This window comes from Pleurodeles waltl, chromosome 1_2, assembly GCF_031143425.1.
Source record: "Pleurodeles waltl isolate 20211129_DDA chromosome 1_2, aPleWal1.hap1.20221129, whole genome shotgun sequence".
NCBI classification, from domain to species: Eukaryota; Metazoa; Chordata; class Amphibia; order Caudata; family Salamandridae; genus Pleurodeles; species Pleurodeles waltl.
The window spans coordinates 1231898452-1231921544 of NC_090437.1; the positions used below are offsets into that span (position 1 = coordinate 1231898452).

Here is a 23093-nt window from a genome sequence, read left to right on the forward strand (position 1 = left end):
GTTTCACCAACTATGATCCTATACAATCAAAACGTAAACCTGCTGGAAACCTTGACCAGCCATCTGGATGGTCAGCATCTCATGTCTCATAGTATCATCATTTACTCCAACTACAAAACATTTAAATGTAAAAACAGAACAAAGCAGAACAAACTGTACACAGCATGCTAGAAGAACAAGCACTGGTGAAGTTGACAGATTAGACTTGCATAATGCATGAGATGAATAGACAAGGTGCAACAAAGATGACACATAAATACCATTTGCACATAGCGCAACATACCTACAGACATCCATACATACAAAGAACACACTAACACGTGTTTTAACAGGCCACCAGATTAACACAAAGACAGACCACTTGACATATAGTCACCTACAAACAAACATCAGAGACACATGTTATGTTGGTTGCATGTACAACGCAGATGTGATAGAAGAGTGGAAAAGAAGAAACGAGAGAGAGAGAGAGTATGGTGAAGGAGCATTGTGAATGAAATGATCTTCCCTAAAATGGAGCAGTACTTGTTAGCAAACACTAGTCATCTGGCTGGCACACGTAAGTAGGGATAAAAAGTAGGCCTTAGAGTAGGAAAGGAGGGAGATGTCAGCGCAAGCCAGGGACAACCAGGTACTCATGCCCACAAACAAACATATAGAAGAAAATCCGTCCAGACAACAAATGTACAGGCAAAAATACAGTTGCCACACAACACATAAAAAGCAGATGGCACACGAGTGACAGAGAAGTTCACCAACGGAAATAAAGGCAGATGTGTTGATGCAGTAGTCAAGTCTACTTACTACTAAGGACCTTTGCAGACTAAATTGATTTAGAGGTAGAGGAAAGCCTTGGCGTCCATGTCTAATCAATCCACCCACTGTCTCCTTGGAAAACTGACTTTTACTCAGTGATGGAATACTTTAGCCTGCATGTTAACTGAATCTCATCTTTGGATGATCATCTGTTGAAAACAATGCAGTGGTCTCTAAGCGCTCATTCCATCCTTTGCCATAATCATACAAATGTAGTATTACAATTCAGGACATTAATTTCTTACACTAACAAAAGACTGGTAAGAATTGCAGATTGCTCAATGTCCACCAAAGAACACTGTATCCAGTTCTGGCCATTTCCTGTAAAAATCAATGTAATCAGATGTTCTAATCAATTCGATCAAATACAGCCTACACCCCACAGAATGCACTAATTTGTTAAAAGAAATTCAAAATCTAAGGACATGGTTTCAAAAGTTCATTGAGGAAGCTAGCTAAAATATACTTTAAATATTCCAGAGTGCATCCTGACATTTCACGTGATGAAAAGCAACAAAGAAAATGCTACACATTCAGTTGAAGTCTTTTGCAGCGGTCAACATTCATTTGGTTTTTATGATTTTTTTTTATATTCCTGCTTTCATAGTGTTAAATAATCTCAATTTGCAACAGTCCTTTAGGTTCTTTTTGATTATTTTACCAAACCCAGTCACCTGCTCCTGTTTATTTCACTTGCAGGGTATTGCTTCCCCATCCTTTGAAAAGAAAGGTGGTACCATGAACGGGTCGGGTGGCTTTCTCAAGAAATGCTGGCCACAAAGTTCTCTCTTTGCAAAGGCACTTTGTTCCCACCAACGCCAGTGGGCATCGTTAAACAGAACAAATAATTAATAAGCATCTAGACAATGGGTTCCTGAGCTATGACCCTTGCATACACAAACCTCCTTACCAACTTCACTCAGTATGTCCGTTTCTGGACAATGACTACTGTCCCCCAGCATCCTTTCCAGATGTATGCAAACAGTAGTCTTTTAAAGTAGGAAACATTAATCAATGATTTATTATTTTCTTTAACCTGTAAACATTGGATGGGATTGAGTTTTCTGTCAGTACAATACATTTGCACTTACAAAAAAAGTGCAAAGACATATTTAAATGCTGAAAAGGAAGTTATTTTACAATACGAACGAAACGCATTCAAATTCGACAATCAAGGCAACCAAATGATTTAGTCATTAACGATAGCATAATGTAAGTTTTTGATCACTGCAATAACATTTAGGCTAAACTTCAAAGCACAAAAACATCAAGTGACTAACATTCAAGGACGAGCAAAGGATTCCACAAATCTTGCATGTAGACGACAGAAAACGCTAGGACAGGATTTCGGTAGAAACTGGCTGATTCAGTACATATGGCTGCTTTTTTTTGTATGATGCCCACCGACAAACGGGGCAGCAATGTCTTCCGCCAACTAACCACATGATAATACAACTCTGATGAAACACATGGCCACAAGGCAGGCCCATCAGTAAACATCCATTTTCAAAATTCTCAAGACATACAACACATTCGGTGCAGTGCAACATATGAGTAGGCCATGCTGACCAATCAGCTTCCATGTCCTCTTGAGTGTTGTACGTCCCATACAACCTTTCTTCTGTTTCCTGGGAACTGTTCAGACATTTTTTGGCACATGAGCAAATGTGATTAAGTGTGCATAATTCCTCACTGCACTTGTGTGATGTTCTCAATTCGTCCATCGACATTTCTTTGCCCCTGGTAACAGTGTCTCTGCTTTCACCTTCGGAGTCGCTGTCGCTTTCCTGAGACTCTTCTGAAATCTCCTCCTCCGACTGATCATTCATACATTGGAAATGCCACGTTGGTAAGTTCTTTATGTAATCAGTTGGTATAAGTGGATGAAGCCACAGATCAGGGAATGCCAACCGTTCCAGAAACAAATCTGGATCTTCATCCCAGTCGGACTCAATTGGAACATGGTGGAATGAAGCAATAGGGTGGAACACATAACTTGTATACCAATCCCAAAGACTGGACAACCATTCCAAATTATTGGCATTAACTTCATCGCTATTGTTGTTGCGTCTTCTTTTTTTTTCAAAGTAATCTATAAGCAAGCCATGACCTAGGTAGGTACTAAGGAACAAGGCCGGGTGCGAGGAATAGAACATCCAGTCAGCCCTCACCCATGAAGCGAGGGTGGTTGTATTTGAATAGCGCAGGAGTTTTAAGCTGTACTCGTAAAAGCTGTCCAGGTACGGTAGCTGCAAAAACCCTAATACAGGAAGCCAAGAAATTACTAATAGGGAATTATATGTACCTAAAGTGCTGATGAGCACCACAAAACGCTTTATGGTGGCTCCTTGTGTGATAAATAAGTCCATCCATGCCATTAAGTTAACCAACACAAAACTTAAGACAAATAAATCATTCACTTCTGGTTGTACCGAGCGCAAAAAGGAATCCATTGCTCGAAGAGATATGAATTCACCTGTATTATTTCCATAATTGTAGACTCCTTCTGGTGTTCTCAGCACGTATGATGGTGTCCTGTGCACACCAATCTCTTCCATGTAACTCTTGTTGTCCCATTTTTCAACATTAACGAAAATAAACTCTACTCTTCCAGTAAACTTAACACTTAGTGCAGAAAAGAAGGCGGGCGGTTGGCCAAGGTTTGCAAACAGGTATATTTTTACACGATACTGATCGCTTTTGTTCCACTCGTTTTTTAAGTGCTCAGAGTTATGAATAGTTTTGATCCGAGATGCAGCATGGGCTGTTATCCATTTAAAAATGTGCTCAGTCTCAATCTTGCGGCCGTTGTACTCCTTCAGCATCACTTTCCCTTTGGAAGTGCTGGTCTGTGGGACGGACATGATGAGGGTAGACTTGACCCAGCCTCGTTTCCGGCAGTATCTGAAACAAACAAACAAACAAACAAATAAATAAAGGTTTAAGTAAATGTAGATTCTATGTTCACAATTTGTATGCTACATGAAATCCACAGACCATATTGCTACTGATTTCCATCAAATGGAATGTAACCATTAGAATTTGCAAGAGCTGCTAGGGAGAATCTAAGAACATTTGTTGTGACATTTACGTTCCTGCTCTACTAATGACAAGTACACTTAGAATTGTGCATGGTGTTTCTTTTAAAATGCAGTGTTGTTTTACTCTGGTGTTCCATCGAAATAGCCTCAGCTCTGATCTATTTGTGTGGGGTAGCAAGTAGGTGAGTGGGTAAGTGTGGGGTAGCAAGTAGGTGAGTGGGTAAAGAGTCCAAGAAGGTGTTACTTTTGGCACATCTTTAATTTCTGGGTTTTCTCTCCTCACTAGGACACGAGAGCAGAACTTAACTATTTATTGATTTAGAGGTTGGTTAGCAAACAACATACCGGTACAAATAGTAAAACACCGAGGTTGCATGTCTGTATTAAACTGAATATTATCAAACACAGAACTAAGCACAACAAAAGACTGTCACAGCTCCACATCTGATCGATATAGGGAACAGTAACAGTGCAGTGGTCTATTAGCAAATCACCATTAAAATTTCAGTAGGGAAAATCAGCAAATCTGAAAACTGTAATATAAAGTTGAATTTGCCTGCAGACGTCTCAAGTCCTAAGCCATACATAGGTGAGCGAAACGTTTTCCGTATCAGGCTCTTGGTGCAATTAAAAATACTAGCTCATTTACCAAACTTAAATAGGGTCAGTTATCCAAGCAGCTAAATAAGCATTTTTGACACAACAAAAAAACAAATACTAGGCTCATATCTCTGCTTTTTCTAATGTTTTTGATAACTCTTTGTACGAGACCACAGACGTGTTCTATTTTTAACAAACTGATTTTAGTGCAACATAACGAATGTCAATGGATATGTCTTTTCATATATCAAAACCAATCAATTCTTATCCCGGAGTTGTCATGGTGTCACTAGACTGAAAGATTCTTATATAGCGGTTTAATTGACATTATAACTACGTAACGCATTGTGAAAAAACTGTGCTTTTCTTTTAAGCCATCTTTAGCCAGGTGTGTTCTTTGCTCTTAAGCGATCTTTAGACGTGGGGAAGGCATCTATCTGGCTTGTTCAAGGATACTGCTGAAATAACAGAAGGCTGACAGAGGCAAGTCTGTTTTTATAATACTGAATAAGCATTTGGCTTGCTGATGGCTATAGGACTGTATCTGCTTGTGATATGCGACCATAAGACGGGCATCATACATTAAGGCCCTTATTCCGAGATCTGCAGAAAAAATGGTAATTACGATTTTCTATAAATGATGTTACCATTAGTCTGGGGGTGTTTATAAGGTATGGATGAAAAATGCCATTAAATACCACCTATTATGAGTTGGGAAGATGCATTACATGATGTCAGTGTTGTTCATGCTGATGAGTCAAACCTAGATAATTCTGTCAGTTTTTTTCCTGGTGACATATGTTTGGGGGGAAAGTTTGAGTGTGAAGTATTTATCTTTCCTGTAATTACTCCTCGTAGGCTACTACCCCACAATTCAGTTTACTGTTCTGAATGAGACCAAAGTGGATAGAATTATTTTAATTACAGCCAATTCTGGCCAGTCAAGAAATACACAACATTTCTGGTCTGGCCATATGGATTGTTATATCTGATTCATATCCACACATGAATAAAAAGGAGAATAAGGTCTGAGTGCAGTGATCAGAAATACTTTAACTATAAACACATGGGAGCCAGCAGGAAAGATCAGAATCACTATTGTCCAGTTTAGACGTTTAATAAGCATCACAATCGGTAGAGGGATCTCCTTAGGATTTTTAGTACAAAACAAGATTTATGTTATTTTTTTTTCTGAATTACAGCATTTCATACTTCCATGTTTAAATTTAAATTGTATTTATATAGCGCTTACTATCTCCAACAAGCCGTTGAAGTGCTTTACGGCCAGTAGGACACTATCAGGGAGCTGGTCCATGTGCTTAATATATTGCATCAAAAGCATTTTCAAATATCCCATGGATAGTTCATATCATTAACTATACCTATGTTACCTGTCATAGGGCATAAACCACAGATCATGTGACCTTACAGAGTAATCGCAGTGCTAGTGCTACCGTTTATAATCAAGAAAGGATAAAAAGATTCACCTGGCTCATGCACAAACCTTTTTTTTTTTTTTAAATACATGGTGGTTCCTGTAAACTCTTGAAATCTAAAACTGAAAATAGTTGAGACTTCACAGACAGTAAAGAGACATCAGGAGTTTCATTACCTGTAAGCAAAGGTCAGATTTAAGATGCATATAAGGGGCAAAAAGAAGCCTAACGATAATTGTTTTAAAGAGGATCCAACCTCAGGTAGGCGTGAACGACGTAGGCATTCTAAAATTATAAGCAAAGTACTTTTGATACAAACTGGCATTTTCATATTGCAGAGAGGAAGTAAACATATGTAGTTTTGCAGAGTGTTGCTAATGGGTTGTCGGGGTTAGAACATACAGCTTATAAACTGACATGTGAAATGAAACGATTTCGAATCAATAGTACTGCTAGTAAATAAGGACTAATGAACAGAGATCAGCTAGCATTGATGAATTAATATATGGATTGAATTTGTTATTTGGAAATCTATAAAGACATTTAAAATAGATCAAGTACGTAGGAACTGTGATTTTAACAATACTTAAACGGTCTATATAATGTTAGAAACAGCTGTGTGTCCGAGAATAGTTAAGGTTTTAGCTAATCACACACTGTAGCTGCTGGGGTGACAGTACGAATTTCAGTATGGATAAGAACATATCGGCATATGACAGAAAATGGTTGTTTGGTGGATCAAATCTAAACTAGAAAATTAATGTTTACTTTGTGTTCACTTTCGAGAAAAGTGGATTTTGATGGATGTTAAAATCAATGGTATGCCCTTAAGCGCGTTTATCAAGCATAACACGTGTTGGCAAAAACCTGGGTATAATAATGGAATTAAAGAATGTGAACATATGTTTTGCTGAGGTACATACGCACACCTAATGATATTAGCTATCCTACAGAAAAGCCTTTAGAATGCCTTATGCATTACTTGCAGGTATATCTGCAGCGTGTGCACAACTTAGTTTTCTTATAAGGAATGAATACAATATCTGACCTCCAACAAAGAGATTGCAAGAACCTAATGTGCGATCTTGTAAGATTTCAACCTGTCACTTGCAGGTTAAGCACACCACACTGCACCAGAGACATTTATTAGTCACCCGGGCCAGTATTTGTGCTGGGATTGGGTCACCAGTTGTTTTTTTTTGCTCAGCAGCAGATAAATAAAAACATTTTCGTACAGTTACCCTACATGATATTGTGTCCCTATTTTCGAGATGGACTATTCCAAAGCTGCAACCATTTTTTTGTTGTTGCATGTGCTCTCGCTTCCGAGAGATACTGTCTACAACAAGAGCTTGCAGCCCTTGTATTCCTTAACATTTGTTGGCTTCACTGTCACTTTTATTTGTTTCCTTCTAATGTCGACAGCGCATGCTGGCTTCAATTCCTCTTCTTTCGGCTGAAGCATGGATCAAGTACTGATGGCATCAGCTCAAATTCTATTCTTCAGTTGCTTGCACTGTGTCTGAGGTACTACTTTTATGCTTGCATTGGGATATTGTACACAATAAGGGGCTTTAGCCCACCCATTCCTTAACATTTGTTGGCTTCATTGTAACTCCTATTTGCAGCCTTCTAATTGGACAGCGTGTGCTGGCTTCATTTCCTCTTCTTTCGGCTGGAGCATGGACCAAGAACTAATAGCTTCAGCTTAACTGGTATCCTTCACCTGATCGCGTTGTGATTGAGATACTACATTTATATTTTTATTCTTTCCTGTTGTCCTTGTTGAACCCTTTGACATTTTTAGCTGTTTTATTATGCCACATGCACTTCAAAGAATCCCTTTTCTCCTTTGAAACGGATGTTCATTGTGATAATAGTTTATATCTGCTTTTATTTTGATAACAGATGTTATATGCTTTCAAATGTATTTTCACTAAAAAATGGGAGCAACTGCTTTCTTTATGTGATATGATTTTTGCCAAAAGTCATATTTTCTTTTTCTTTTTTGAGGCATGGTGAGATTAACTGACTTGCTCAGAATCACAAGGGTGTTGTGTCAAGACCTAACAAGCATTGGCCCAGACAAAAGGCCTGGTCTATGAGACTACTGTTTTGAGCACCTTTTGGACCCAAGTTGGTCCCCCCTGTTTTTAGCTTTATTTTATATTTTGAATTTTATAAAAACATTTAGCTGCCCTGCTTTTAGCAATGACATTTACACACATTTCTTGCATAATTTTTCTAGGAATATGTGGTACAAGTTGCTTGTTCAGTTTGCCTTTGCACAACATGTAATAGTACTTTCTGTTCAAGGCGAGGAACAACGAACAGGATATCCTAGTTGTTGTCCTTTCAGGAGACAGTTTCTAACATCTAAACACAGCATTGCATCAGAGCTGTAATTCCAACACAGTACAGCTCATATAAATTATATAAAAGGTGCGCTGAACCGGAAGGGACAGAGGGCATTCCTGCCACGACGGTCCTGGGACGAATGCTTTATTCAACATTAAGCACTGCTGCCGCTAATCTACCAGCATTCTGAGAGGATTGCCATCTACACCGCAGGACGCTCCTGACACTGTCTTCAGGTCTGGGGCTAATCCCTTACATCGGGCCAGGCAGAGGTGTACACCCACTATGCTCTCAGCGTAGTCTTAGGGTTAGGTAAATCACCTAGAGCCTCTAGAACCTTTAGAGCCTCATTTGCCATGGTTGGATTATTAATTGTCTTTACCATGTTCATCATGCTGGTCACTTTGCTTTGTTTCATCTGCCTAATTATGACAGCTCACTTGCTTTATAAAAGATTACGTTTGTTTTCGATAAATATATTGAAAACTCAGTTCATATATTTTTTGTGTTTTCATCTGGGCATTGATGAGTGATGTAATGAAAGGGTTGGATCTGTATCCACACTTCCCTGAGGGGTCAGTGTGTTAGATTTAGTAATCAGCTTCCACGCCGGTTGGTTTAGGGGTTCATGTGCAGCACTGTGAGCTAGCCAGGAATTGGGCCAACAGCTCCTGATAGTGTGGATGCAGTTAGTCACCACCATTCTGAAATTCTGTTGGCCTAAAACACAGTCGTATTACCTTGGAAGGAACCTCATAACATGGTGCCACCAATGTATTTAGGTCAGGTCCTTTGTTTAACAGGTCTCTTGCATAGTTTTCTCTCGAGTGCCCAAGGTGCCCTACACACCTTAAAGTGGAGATGTCTGTGATGATAGGGATCAAATCCTCCTCAGCAGTATAGGAAGTACCTATATTTGTGTGTAGGTTGTTCAAGCTTGAACCTCTAGGAGGATACTCCACTTTAGTATTTTCTTCTCGGAACTCCATTCACCAAAATGGAAAATCCAGTTAATTTTCTTGTCAATTGTAGAAAAGCTGTCACACAACACTTACTTTAAAATGGGCTACCTAATAGGGGTTGAGATGTTATGTTTGTGGTAGAGGCACACAATGCGTACAAAACTGAAGTTTTTTTACTCATGGGTCACCTTTCCTGCAGTTGATGCCACTACAAATACATTTCATACATCCACAGAACATACCAATAATTAGAAATACCTTTAACATATCGGGAACATGAAAACTGGTTCCAAGGCGCCCTACCACATATTGTTGAACCTGTTAGATTGGGTGCTCTCAGTAATGACAGGCCACATGGCTAGTAATAGCTGCCTACAAACTGTATCCTAACATGTAACATTTAGCAGCAGGCAATCTATAACAACTATATAATAATATAGTTAGATTACACAGACGCTTAAAACAATTTGTTATGTGCACCTTAAACACAGCCCCAGCGAGGGCTGCTCAATCTGTTCAACCACAATTGGCTACACCTCGGATTAACCTAGTGACTATTAATGCTATTATGGGTAAGGTACCCATCAGACGGGAGGAAACTGCATTTTGGATTGCTCAAAAAACAAACAAGCTTGAAGAAAAGTTTCCCCATATGGGACCCCAACACAAACACAGAATTTTCACAATGTGCTGCCACTTGGGATGATACCCTCTACTGATGACTGTACCACATGGGGCACGGTCTTTGCTGCAATATATACCATACCCCCGGTGGACTATCTTTTGCTGTTTTACCAGACTTGTTAAAACAGATACAAAATGAATACAGGGCTGTCTCTGCCTTGGACTTGCGGATGAAACTAATTGGATATTTTCCCACGGTATCAATTATTTTAGTAATTGTAAAAGGAGAAGTAGCAGTGGTTCTAGTAATAGATAAGGAGCCTGAGTAACCAAATATTATTGCCGAAACCTATACATTCATAAGTCACAATAACCCAGGGGCCAGACCAAACAAGCTACAGTGTAAAGGTAATTCTGAAAAGGATAATAACAAGTAAGCACAAATTTCATCTAAAAACGCTGGGACAAACAACAAATAAAATCAAAGGGAGTATCTCCGCAGCCAGAGAGGTCTGATTTTTTTTTATAATTTACATAACTATGATAATTTAAAACAGCCTGACAGGTATCAGTATAGTGATACACGCCCTTCTCGTTCCTCTAAGGGCTCATCCAACAAAAAGTCTGCAAAAGTGGGGCTGTCAGAGTGCAAACAAGAAGAATACGTGAAACCAAAAAAGGACTCAGCCCTCATGTGACATCATCGTAAAAAAAGGAAGAGAAACTTTCTCAATAAAAACCCCAATTCAAAACAAAGAAGGTTGCGGGTATTTCGGCTAAATACGCCACACATACGTAGAACATTACTGCAGACCAGGACGTGGGCATTGATCTGCTAGACAGCGCAGCAGAGATCAAACTAGTTCTCCATAATCTTCAAGAGTTTATGGATATGAGAGCAACTAATGACTACATATAAGTCAAAACCCCAGATAGGAGAGTCACTCCTCCAGACAAAGTATATAAATTGAACATAGAGATTGTGGGGGACAAAGTGCAAAATTAATGTAGTTTTCTGGGAAACACTAACACTTAGTTATCGCAGTCTCTTGGTTGAAAAAGATTGTCCACTGAAGTTTGTTAGAACTCTCCCACAAAGGGAAGAAGTGATTTTACCATCTTTCTCGCTGTTAGTTCCTGAGCAAGTAAAACAAGCATACGATGCAGATTGGGCTCATGTACAAGCCCCTGCACTATACCACAACCATGCGAGCTGGGATAAGGACTCGTCTTATCACGTAGTACATATAAGGTCCAGTCCGCAAGTACAACTCCAATGCCCAATAAAACATGATGCAAAAGCTTCTCTGGTAGAATTTCTCTCACAATTTGAATACCAGGAAGTAACTAAACCCTATGTACTTCCTGTGAACAACCCATTGTACCTAGTAGCTAAGCCGAATCACTCCTATAGAATAGTCTTAGATCATAGACATTTCAATAGCCACACACGCACATCTGCAATATAAAACACACACAGTACAGCATTAATGAACAATATTGTTTGTAAAAAATATAAAACAAGCATGGATATTTCCAACTGAATTTTCTGCCAAAACACAGCGCCTGAAAACAGGGATCTAACCACTTTTTCCATGCTCAGCGCCATTTCTGCCGACTTCCTCAGGACTATAACAGTTCAGGGCTGTTCTCTACCCATGTAACATCAATATTACATGATATTGATCCAGAAGCATTGTCTTATGTAGGTGACATTTAACTGACAGATGATGATTTAAACACTCATTAAACCAGAGTAGATCGCACAGTTTTGGGATTTACGGAAAAGGGCTACAAAATAAAATTTTTGAAAACAAAAATTACCTTTCTCAGTTTCCTGTTTCTATAATACGAGTTATCAAATGAAGGAAACAGCCTGGCACTACACTTCCTTGAGACATGTGCTCAACTGCAACCACCAAACACCATCATAAAACTACAATCTTTTTCAGAATTTTTCAATTTTGGTAGAACCTCTATAACAGATTATGCACAATGCAGAGAACCACTGTATGATTTAATTAGCCTAGATTTTTCCAGTAAACAATGGACAGCAGCACACACACACACAAACACTCAGATCACCACAGACTGACATGCTTGAAGCAAAACTCTTGTACGCACATGTAAAGAAAACAAACTTGGTCATCTGGATAATACCTGGTGCCATTGTCTTTTACCATATCACTTACAATAAAGATGACATTTATATTCAAATGCATTTTGCGTCCAATGAAAGAAATACTGACTACAGTTCAGATGGCTGTCATTAAGGAAAGACCATTGACCTAATGAAAACACATCACTATTGTCTCTCCACTTCCATCCTTAGAGGCTGTCACAAAGGGTAACATCCCAAATGCAAAAGTCTTACATCCTAGATAGAAACAATGGGCTCACTGTGCCACTGGATTCAAGCTAGCCTGGCTGATGAGGGGTGAAACCCCGAAACCGGTCCCAGGATGCTTGTTTCTGGTCCAGGGAGAACCTGGCCTGGCAGTTCGGGCTGGACTGTTCCCATGAGGAACAGGGTCAAGACTGATTTGCATATGGCTGGGTTCAAACTGGGGTGGCATGGTGAGCAAAATAATGGATGGATTAAACCCAGATCTGTGACTGGGGGTGAATGTTTGATTGGTTCCGCATTCCGTCCATCCAGTTACGCTATCCCACAGCGTTTGTTTTGCTTTGCCACTTCCTTGACTGCCACTTGATGTAGATTCTGTTTTTGACCCTAAAAGACAAACTCAATAAAGTATGAACTGGAATAGCCCAGGCCCACTAACATTCTGCCTCTTGATCAGTATAAATACATTATATATACACTGACAGTCCAGCTCAACCTGCTGTTCCAAACATCAATACTCCGCAGGTAGCAGAGCCGTTTATGGAGTACAGACGGATGGAGAGTTCTACCCTCAACAAACTTTCACGCAGTCTCTTGGGGACTGCACTGCACAAGTGGCTAAACTAAGAGCTCTGGTTCTGCCACTGGAACATACGTATCCTGAATTCCCCACGCTTGTAGTGTGTGATTTGTATCACTTTGTCCAGTCCTTTAACAAAAACTTACATTACTGGAGCCTGAATGGGTTCAGAGACTCTAAAGGAAATACTATTAAGCATAAAGTTCTTTGGGGAAAAGTGTTAGAACTTAAAAGATATTCTGCCACAGGCTCATGTAATACATACTTTGAGACACCAACATTTTTTAATACAAGTTGTAGGGAATTCACTGGCTGATGGATCAGTCAAATCTGCAGTCATTACTGCTACTGTAGCTGCAATTACTCATGCCTATACGAGGGTGGATTAAGAAATACCAGCTGCTGTGAATGCTTCGGCTAATGGCTCACCTTCACCAAAAGCATATCCAGCAAAATATTCCTACCACTTAAGTGCCCAAAACATTCTTTATGTAACTATTCCAGGGGGGGTGATCCTCAACCAAGACTGCAGGCTAGAATTAATGAAAGCAGCACATGTGGGGGTAGCATCTGCCAAGGTGGTGTGGTGGCTACAGTTTCTTTGCTACAAAAACACCACTGGTGGCATGGTCTGTATAAACAGACAAAGCAGTATGTCCTTAACTGTGACATTTGCCAACAAAATAAAGGCTTCCCCATTAAACACCTACCACAGGCACCCCTCCTAGCTTCAAACAAACCCTTGCAGTGTGTATTATCTAGACCATTTCTCAAGATTTCTGTAGGTGTGGCCACAGCGATTGGCTAATACTCTCAATGTTATTAAAGATCTGCAAGTCTTCATTGGGTCATATGCAGTAGCTGTATTCCAGGGCCCTGTTTTTGCATTTAAAGCATACAGTGATTACATGGATAGCCTGGGTGTGGCTGCATTATTAGTCTCCATCATCCTGAGGGAAATTCAATAGCGGAGAGGTAAAAGAGAGACTTGAAGCAATCCTTAACAGCTAGAGTATTAAGCTCAGGTCGCAGTTGGATCCACCACCTTTATGGAGTCCAGAGAGCCTTAAATAATCTGCCTGGGAGATGGATAAGTTACTTACCTATAATCCTAGACTTGAGTGTCTGTCTTAGTATTTGAATTTAGACAATAATGCCTTGTAAAAGTATGCACTGATCTCCATGTTGCAGCTTTGAAGATTTCGGAGATGGGAACATTCTTCAGAAGGGCTGTTGATGCCGCCTTGCCTCTTGTAAAGTGGGCTTTGGATCTGGCAGTCAAATGTTTATTAGCCAACTGGAAGGCAAATACAATACATGAGACTAGCCGCCTGGAAATGGTTTGCTTTGAGGTAGGTATGTCTGTTTTTATGGGGCCAGAGTTCACAGAAAAATGATCAGACTGTCTGATATCTTTAGTCTTATCAAGATAAAAAAACTTTAGTACTCTTTTCAGATCTAAGGAATGCAAAGTTCTTTCTGCTGGTGTAGATGCTTTAGGAAATAACTTTGAAAGAGATATGGCCTGGTTAATATAAAAATCAGATACCACTTTAGAGAGGAAATTAAGGTGGGTCCTCATTACTACCCTATTATCATGGAATACTGTGTAGGTTTCTTTAGCACAGAGAGCCTGAATTTCGCTGATTCTGCGAGCTGAAGTGATGGCAACAAGAAAAGCGGTCTTTCATGTCAGCTGTTGTAAAGAAACTTTGTGTAAAGGCTCAAGAAAGGGGGGGGGGGGCATGAGCTTAGATAGGGCCACATTCAATTCCCAAGGAGGGGAAGGTGTATGAACTGATGGAAAACCTTTCTTTAAACCCTCTAGAAAATCTTTAACCACAGGCATTGTAAAGAATGATACTTGAAAGGGTGATTTATGATAAGCAGTAATGGCTGCAAGATGGACCTTAATCGATTAAAGCTGCAAACCTGATTTTGCTAGGTGAATGAGGTATGGTAGTATGACATCCTTCTGACCTAGAATTGGATTGGAGTCATTCTCGATACAACACATGCAGAACCTTTTCCACTTGAATGAATAAGAACACAGTGTTGAAGGTCTTTTAGACTCCTTGAGGACGTCCATGCATTCCTGCGAAAGGCCTAGGTGACCATACTGCAGGAAATCAGGAGCCATGCTGTCAAGCTCTAGCTTGTGGAGAAGATCTGGTCTGCACGGAAGCCTCCTCTGAGGTTTTTCTGATAGATAGAAGAGATGCGTGAACCACCAGTGGCGGAGCCATTCTGGGGCTACTAGTATTATTCTGGTCTTGGCTCTGTAGAACTTATTGATCATTGTGGGAATCAGGGGAATGAGTGAAAAGGCATAAAGAAAGTTCTCTAAACAGTCTATCAACAGGGCATTACCCCTTGTTCATGGTAGGCAAAATCTGGATCTGAAGCTTCAGAATGCCTTTGTCTTTTTTGTCGACAAACAGGTCTATCTGAGGATACCCCCATTCTTGAGAAATGCTTTTTACAATATTGTTGTGAAGAACGCAGTCATGCACGTTTGATAAGCTTTGGCTGCAAGAGACCGTTTGTGTGTTCTGGGCTCCTGGGAGGTGAATAGCTGTGATTGACAATCTCCTTGCTATTAGCCAATGCCAGATGGTCTTTGCCTCCAGAGATAGGGGGTGAGATTGAGTGCCCCCCTGCTTGTTCAGATTGTACATTGTGGTTGTGTTGTCCATTTGGACCAGAAGAGAGTTGTCTTGTATGGATGGATAAAAGACTTCAGGGCTAGATGAACTGCCCACAGCTCTAGCAAGTTGATGTGGTATTGCTGCTCTTTGTCCGACCACAAGCTCAGAGTTTGGAGGTAACCCATGTGAGCCCCCTAGCCCTGAAGAGATGCATCCATTACAAGAGTTTGAGAAGGAATGTCCTAATGAAATAGGACTCCTGTTAACAGATGCTGTCAATGAGTCCCCCACAGTAGTGTGTTCCTTGGAGCTGGTGATAGAGACAATTTGTCTTCCCACTTTCTGCGAACTGACTCCATTGATCCTCTAGATTCTCTTGCAGTGGTCTCATGTAGAGTCTGGCATTTGGAACTATAACAATGCAGGAAGCCATGTAACCCAGGATTGAGGCTATATGTCTGGCTGTTGAGTGTGCAGAATGTTTTGATACTTCTGCACTATTGATAATAGTCTCGCCTCCGAAGGATACACTCTTGCGAGGTTAGTGTCCAATGTTGCTCCTAAATAATGGAGTCTTTGTTTTGGAGTATGTATGGACTTCTCTGGATTGACTTGATGTCCCAGAATTTTGAAGGTTTTCAAAGTGGTCTTGTAATGTTGCCTTGTAATGTTGGAGAGCTGTTTTTCAGTATCCAATCGTCAAGGTATGTGTAAATTAAGATCTTTTTCTTCCGCAGGTGTGCTGCTACTACCGCTACACACTTGGAGAACGTGCCAGGCTGACTTCAGACTAAAGGGTACTACCCTGTACTGGTAGTGGTGGGATCCAACTTTAAAGCGCAGGAATATCCGGTGTTTCTCTGCACTCAGGGATGTGAAAACCGGCACCCTGCAGATCGATGGGCACATCTACTCCCCCTGATGGAGTTGGGGGTAGATCTGATGGAGGCAAGCATTCAGAATTTTTCATATATACACGTGTGTTTATATGTGCTCCAGGGTCCCCGGACATGGGCAGGAGTATTCAGTGTTTATGACTTTGTTGAGGATCCCCTGTAAGAGAACTCTTGGTGCTCGCACCCCATATGAGGTCCTGTTTGAAATCCAGATGTATGTCCCAGATCTTGATAGCCCTGATGCAGTGGCAGCAGAAGCACCTTTTGACATAAATCGAAGTCTCACAGCCTTACAGGAGTTTCAAGACTTCCGAGATGAGCATTCCACCACCCATGCTGCCACGGAGGGAATAAGGGATAAACCAGCATCTACAGGCTGGATCCAAAAAGTTGGGGGATCTAGCTTGAGAAAAGATTGCAGTGAAGAAAGAATAAGGCCCATCATACCGTGCAGCGGTGCCAGTACTTGGAATTCAAGATATCAGAACTATCATCTTGCCACCGCTTGCTGCTTGTAAAGACAAACGCTTTGTCTCCATTGATCAAGTCAAATTGCATCAGGTGGCCTATCCTATAAAGTAGGCCTCCAGGACTCCTCGGTAGTTCCCGATCCCCTTCCACTACTAAACAGGAAATACTTCTTCAAGCGTTTAACACCACCAACATTGTTTCCCCTAGGTTGGGGAGGGCGGGGAATGATTTTCTATTGATTCTAGTTTCTGCTACAAATACAAGAAACACCAGACGTAAAATGTTAATTTCTCTACTACTTCTCAAAGCAATGGAGTTGTTCATGATGGACCACCTTTAGAGGTGTCAACCAGTTCTTTCACCTGCTGAGGCTCCTGTTTTCACACAGACTGCTTCTGGGCATTTTGGGGACATTGATGACTTCTCTTCAGATTCTGCTCACACTTCTCTTCACGTGATATGTAATCTTTTTCACTGGCTTAAACACACTTATCTACTTATCTGATCCATCTACGGTCCTAGCTGTGGATTATACTTGCCTTGTTTGCTCTCTTCTTGTGGACTGTATTCAGGACTGTTTTCTTTTTGCTTATAAAGGGACATTATGTTCCTGAATGCTCTGCTATTGAACTGGTAGATGAGGTATTGAAGCCTCCTTTTTCTTCCCATAAAGTGCAGAGAGACCTATTGTTTGAGAAGATTGTTTAGGATAAGGTTCCATATGATATTTTTGGTACTAGAGAGACTATTCGAATTCCATATGTTTTTAAGGTTGCAATGGACGATGTGGTAACACCAGGTGTTGTATCTGATGACTGGGTTGTTAAAAAAGTTTCTTCAATGATTTTTGAGCTTGAGTATAATATTGTGTTTGAAAGTGAAGATATGTAAACGAACTCAGCCAATTATGGTGAAATGTTTTGTTACCATCATTATTACACCTTTACCTACAAAGAGCTAGTACTCCACATACATTTTTTTTACTATGCAAAGTGGGAACATTGTCCGATGTCACCAGTAGAGAGTTCTAAAACATACATAGACAAATTCACATATTTGTCTAAGCATGATACTCCAGATCTAGTATACTGCTATTTCAAATTACCATCACTAAAAGCAAGGACAAATATGCCGACCGCTCCTAAATTAGTTGACTTAGATTAATTTGTTTCCCAACTACTCATTAAAGGCTACGAATATTGGAGAGAAACAACTGATTCAAAATCAGTCCGGGGAACAAAAGATTGACAAGCGCAGGGCACAGATACCTTATTTAAAGTGTGTCAGATGATTTTTTAGAATGACACAAATCAACAGACAACTTGCCTAGGTCTAGCAAAAATTTATGAAATTAATGTGCCCAGTACCCCTTCAATTGCAGAATTCTCAATTGGCTCAGAATGGTACGTTCAATTTGACACTTTCAGGTCCCAATGAGTGGTTATTGTGGCCAGTGGACACAAATGGTTGTCATGCACTTTTTATAAACTCCCCACAGACCAAAATATATATATATATTATATATATATCTCCAGACACAGCACATCACTACTTACAGTGTAGGGAAGTTATGTTAGCAATGGTTCCAATAATGCACTTTGTCAGCTGTAAAAGAGCACCTCTCTTTTGGCTCTGATGACATGGATTTGAAAGACTTCTTGTTAGGTCCTAGATCACCATGCTCAAAAATGATTTTTGTACGCCATATACGATTACATTTGGAAGGTTTCTTAAATGGAAGCTGCTGCTCTTTCAACGCAACTAGATCAGCCTAATTTTGGGAAAGCATTGGCTGTTGTTGATAAAGGAATCAATACATTTTCCACTCATATTTCTACTCTAAATAACATTGTGTCTTCTGCAATTAACATCATACAAAATTATAGTTATTTTTTTACAGCTTGGACAGAGTCAACTTAGATCTATAATGCAGTTAAGTTGGACATTGCAAGTTCCTAAATCAAACCGCATGCCCTGGAAGCACGTGAACTCAAAAGAGTTGTTCTTGCCTTTTAATCTAACGCACAAACAACAGATAATGGCAAAGAAGGATGCAACATACACAATGCTTAAAATAGAAAAGTTGCCTTTCACAGTGGCTGACACACCATCAGCAATATGGCTAATACAAGGAGTGATCTCTGCCATTTCCAAGTTTCAGTTTACCTTATGTTTGAAACAATTTCCAGTAGGCAGATTTGAGGCTTTCGGCAGAGTTAAGTACACAAGGTGTGGGAATTATCTTTTGATTACAAATGTATGAGTGAGGAAAAGGAAGTCTTTCTCAGTGGAAGTGATTGTGAAACTTCTGTAAGCCACTCAATGATTTGTAAACAGGTGACATTGCAGTGAGTATGTAATGCCTCCTTGGCCAATTTGGCATGCTACTTTAATAGAGTTTCAGTCTCCTTAATTCCCCCAGGATTTCAGTTACTTTCGAATGGAAGTTAATAGATACTGAATGATCAAGGCTGTTGTAGGATGAAAGCAAGTGTCCCTTATGTGGTTTCTATTTCTCAAGCAGTGACCTGCAGCGTTAACATACTTAACCCCCACCCCCAACGCATGAGATTAGAGTAGCAAGTTTGTGGCCTTCCATACTTACCTTTAATGTTAGCTTCGACAAGCTGAGGAGGATGAAAGCACTATTGTGTCAGAAACACATGGCACTTACATCTGCCTGTCAAGCCTTTAAAGTGCAAGCTGCAAGGTAGTCCTCCAAAATACAGTCACTTTTAAACACCAATTTTCTAAGGCACTTCGGTGAACCTGCGAGTCAGGTTTTTAATGCTTTCAACACCACGGGTGTTGCACATTTTTATTTTTAAACAACTGGATCTGGTTTTGTCAGCACATTCCAGACTGCTTTCAGGGTGATTCCAACTTTTATACACTCCTTGTTTTCAAGTGTATTTGGAGGCATACCGCTTGTATGTTTCTTAATTGGTGGTATTTTGCTACATTTTTTTCTGCTCCACAATGGATGTCCCATTCCAAAACCAAAGGCTGATGGAACTACCACAACATCTGGCTGTGCCGTGAATGATACAGTACTTGGGTGTACTTTGTTGGAGGAACTAAATAACAACTGGTCTTTGTCTTTCCGCCTAGTATGGTTCTACTGCGTGCAGCCTGTGGTCCATTGTCTTTGGTGCCCTTTAGGGTGTGCACTGGATGTGTGTCTTGCAACACAATTGGTATTATCTACGGACAAGAATCTGCTACGGTTCGCCTTAAGGGCTCATTTACTGAGTTGTCCTATGAGACTATAATTGCTTCGGGATTACTTGTATGGGCCATCTTATATGGATGCTATGGCTCCACAATCACTTTCTTCTGGCTCACTCACTGCGGGCTTTGCATAGGATGCTGCTTCCTCAGTGGAGGCTCTCAATCATGTCTGTTCATTTGACTTACTCACCGAGGCTCTGGCGGTTCTGTAGTCTACAGATGTGGGATCCACCCAGGGATGTGGAATTCCTATTGCCCGACGCCTGGGACATCTGGTTTGGGGTCAAGGGCAACAAGTTTTTATGTTTACTTTGTCCTTGGGGCAAGTAGGCCCAACCCTCTGCAGCACAAACCTTTTGGCTGCCTGTTTACAGAGAGTGGAACTCTCTGCAGTTGAGGTAATGTGTTTCCAAAAGATAATGCTGTTCGAACTTGTATTTATGGTTCATTATTTGAAATCCTTCATTATTAGGGTGAGTGCTGTAAATAAATGTTTTAAGGTCACACTTCACTACTGATGTTGGTTCCAGTACAAAAAAGAAAAACGTGTATACACGTTTGAAAAGTTTAGGCTATGAGGCTAAGTATAATGCTCCCAGAATGCTCTCTGATTAGATGCAAATGAAGTGTCATTTAGTAAAATGTGTTGGTGCATGCTAGTATTTCCCAAAAATATTTCTAATGGAAAATCAGTGTAACCATTTTCAACACGATTATGGCAAGCATGAAAATAAACAAACACTGACAAAGCCAACTGATCTGACATATTTTTATAAGTCTTTTAGTTTCATCAATGCGTGTCTTGTTTTGACATGGCTTTTGTAACACTTTATTGTTGTGGGAGCTATCAGGCCCTCAACACTGTAACAAACACTGGCAAATAAAAAACAAAAAAACGTTTTTGAACTCTAAAAGCACACATTGCCACCAGTGGCATAACAAAGGCCCCGCAGCCGCCCTCCTGGGGGCCCCTTCAGCACAGCACCTGGCCTGAGTGAGTCTGGAGACGGGGCTCCTCCATGTTCTTTGCAAAGGGGCACCCTCCAGTTTTGTTACGTCAATGATTGCCACTGTAGTTCCTGACACTGAACAAAACTACTTTGTGTGCCAATTTGCTCCTTGTGGAAGAGCAGAATACGATCGCTCACAGTAAAGCCAGCCGAAAGAGAGAGAAATAGAAGTTTAATAAAAACAAAATGTTTTGTTAACACCAGACCTAATTAGGGACCAAGACCCACATGTAGGTAGCTTTTTGCATGTCGCAAACAGCGACTTTCGCTGTTTGCGGCGTGCAAAAAGCACATTGCGATGCACAAACCCAGATTTGCCATTCGGTAACCTGGTTACCGAATCGCAAAACGGGTTTGCGACTCGCAATTAGGAAGGGGTGTTCCCTTCCTAATTGCGACTCGCAGTGCAATGTAGGATTGTTTTGTGACCGCGAACACGGGCGCAAACCAATCGCAGTTTTCACCCATTTCAAATGGGTGCTAACACTTTCGCTAAAGGGAAGGGTTCCCCATGGGACCCCTTCCCCATTGTGAATGTCACTGTAAACATTTTTTCAGAGCAGGCAGTGGTCCTGCGGAACACTGCCTGCTCTGAAAAAATGAAGCGAAAACGTTTCATTTTTCGTTTCTGTAATGCATCTCGTTTTCCTTTAAGGAAAACGGACTGCATTACAAAAAAAACAGCTTTATTAAAAAGCAGTCACAGACATGGTGGTCTGCTGTCTCTAGCAGGCCACCATCCCTGTGAGGGCCGCCATTCGCAAGGGGGTCGCAAATTGCAACCCACCTCATGATTATTCATGAGGTGGGCATTTGCGAAGCCCTTGCGAATCACAGATGGTGCCATCCTACATTCGGATTTGCGACTCGCAAATTGCGAGTCTCTCTGACTCGTAATTTGCGGGTCGCAAATCTGAACCTACTGACATGTGGCCCCAAATTCTTAAAGAAAGTCACAAAAGTGCACCCATGGTATATGTCGTACCCCTATAAAATATTTGTGAACTGTATTTTAGCATGGGTAAATACGATGTGTAGATTTGCTTATGTGAAAATCTATTGAGCATTTGCAAGTTCATTTTCCCTCCAGCCACTTTCTTCCCAACCCTGGAAGAAGTTCTAATTCTGCCATTGTCAGGAGTAAATGTCCAACCTTTCTTATTATGGGAAAATATTAGAGAGAAGCTGGTGAAAATCTTTAAAACATGCAGGTTAGTAGGTTTGCAGACTCAAAGGCATTTCAGCCCTGGAACTATTGCTTACTGCTTCCTCCAGCCCCAGTATGCAGATCTGCAGAAAGGTGGAAAAATAAGGAAATTGCTACAGTAGGGATTGAAACTGCAAGTATTCAAGCCCTACTAAGGTAGTAGCCCTGGCATAATCAGAGAGGCTATTATCAGAGCTCTTACATAATGAGATTGCTGCCATAATTTGTCGCCACACTACATGGCACCAAAGGGACAAGTAGATCTTTTTACAGGACAAGTAGATTTGAGAAGCAACCTGTCCCCTGGACAAGTAGATATTTTAATAAATTCCACACCCCTGCCACCCTAGATTCCATTACCACCAACAATATGGATGACATCATGGATGCATCCAATAACTTTTGAAATGTGGCCCTTGTTTTCAAGCAAATTGTTCTGTTTTAATTGGCTCATTTTTATGGCTTGTTTGCTCTGCTTTTTGGGATGAACATTTTAATCCTTTAGCATTTTATATAGCATAGTTTTTAAAATCTGGAAAAGGGAGTGTTGTGAGGACCGTTTGGACCCCAGTTGGTTACCACTGTTTTTGGTTTACTTTTATATTCCATACTTTATAACTGTTTAGCTGTGCTGCTTTTAGCAATGACATTTACACGCATTTCTTGCATATTTTCCTAGGGATATGTGGTACGAGTTACTTGTTTCATTTGCCTTTGCACGACATGTAATCAGTACTTTGAGTTCAAGGCTAGGAACATTGTACATGATATCCCAATTCTTGTGTTGCTCGTTCAGAGACAGCTTCTTCATTTTCAACAGCCGCTATGAAACTATGGAATTCTCTTCCACTTAAAATCAGAGATAT

General features: G+C 40.5%; 1 protein-coding gene across 2 annotated transcripts in view; it reads right to left on the reverse strand.

Moving 5' to 3' along the window:
• Window positions 1-23093, reverse strand: part of LOC138250038 (charged multivesicular body protein 3) — a 331776-nt gene that overhangs the window by 193426 nt on the left and 115257 nt on the right. Inside the window, exon 4 of one of the 2 annotated variants that reach the window (XM_069204403.1) lies at window positions 1820-3720. The exons of the other annotated variant lie outside the window; for it this stretch is intronic. Within the exon in view, the coding sequence (XP_069060504.1) occupies window positions 2151-3720 (1570 nt within the window). The 3' untranslated portion in view covers window positions 1820-2150. Of the gene's footprint in view, window positions 1-1819; window positions 3721-23093 lie in introns of those variants that run through there. 2 annotated transcript variants of the gene reach the window in all.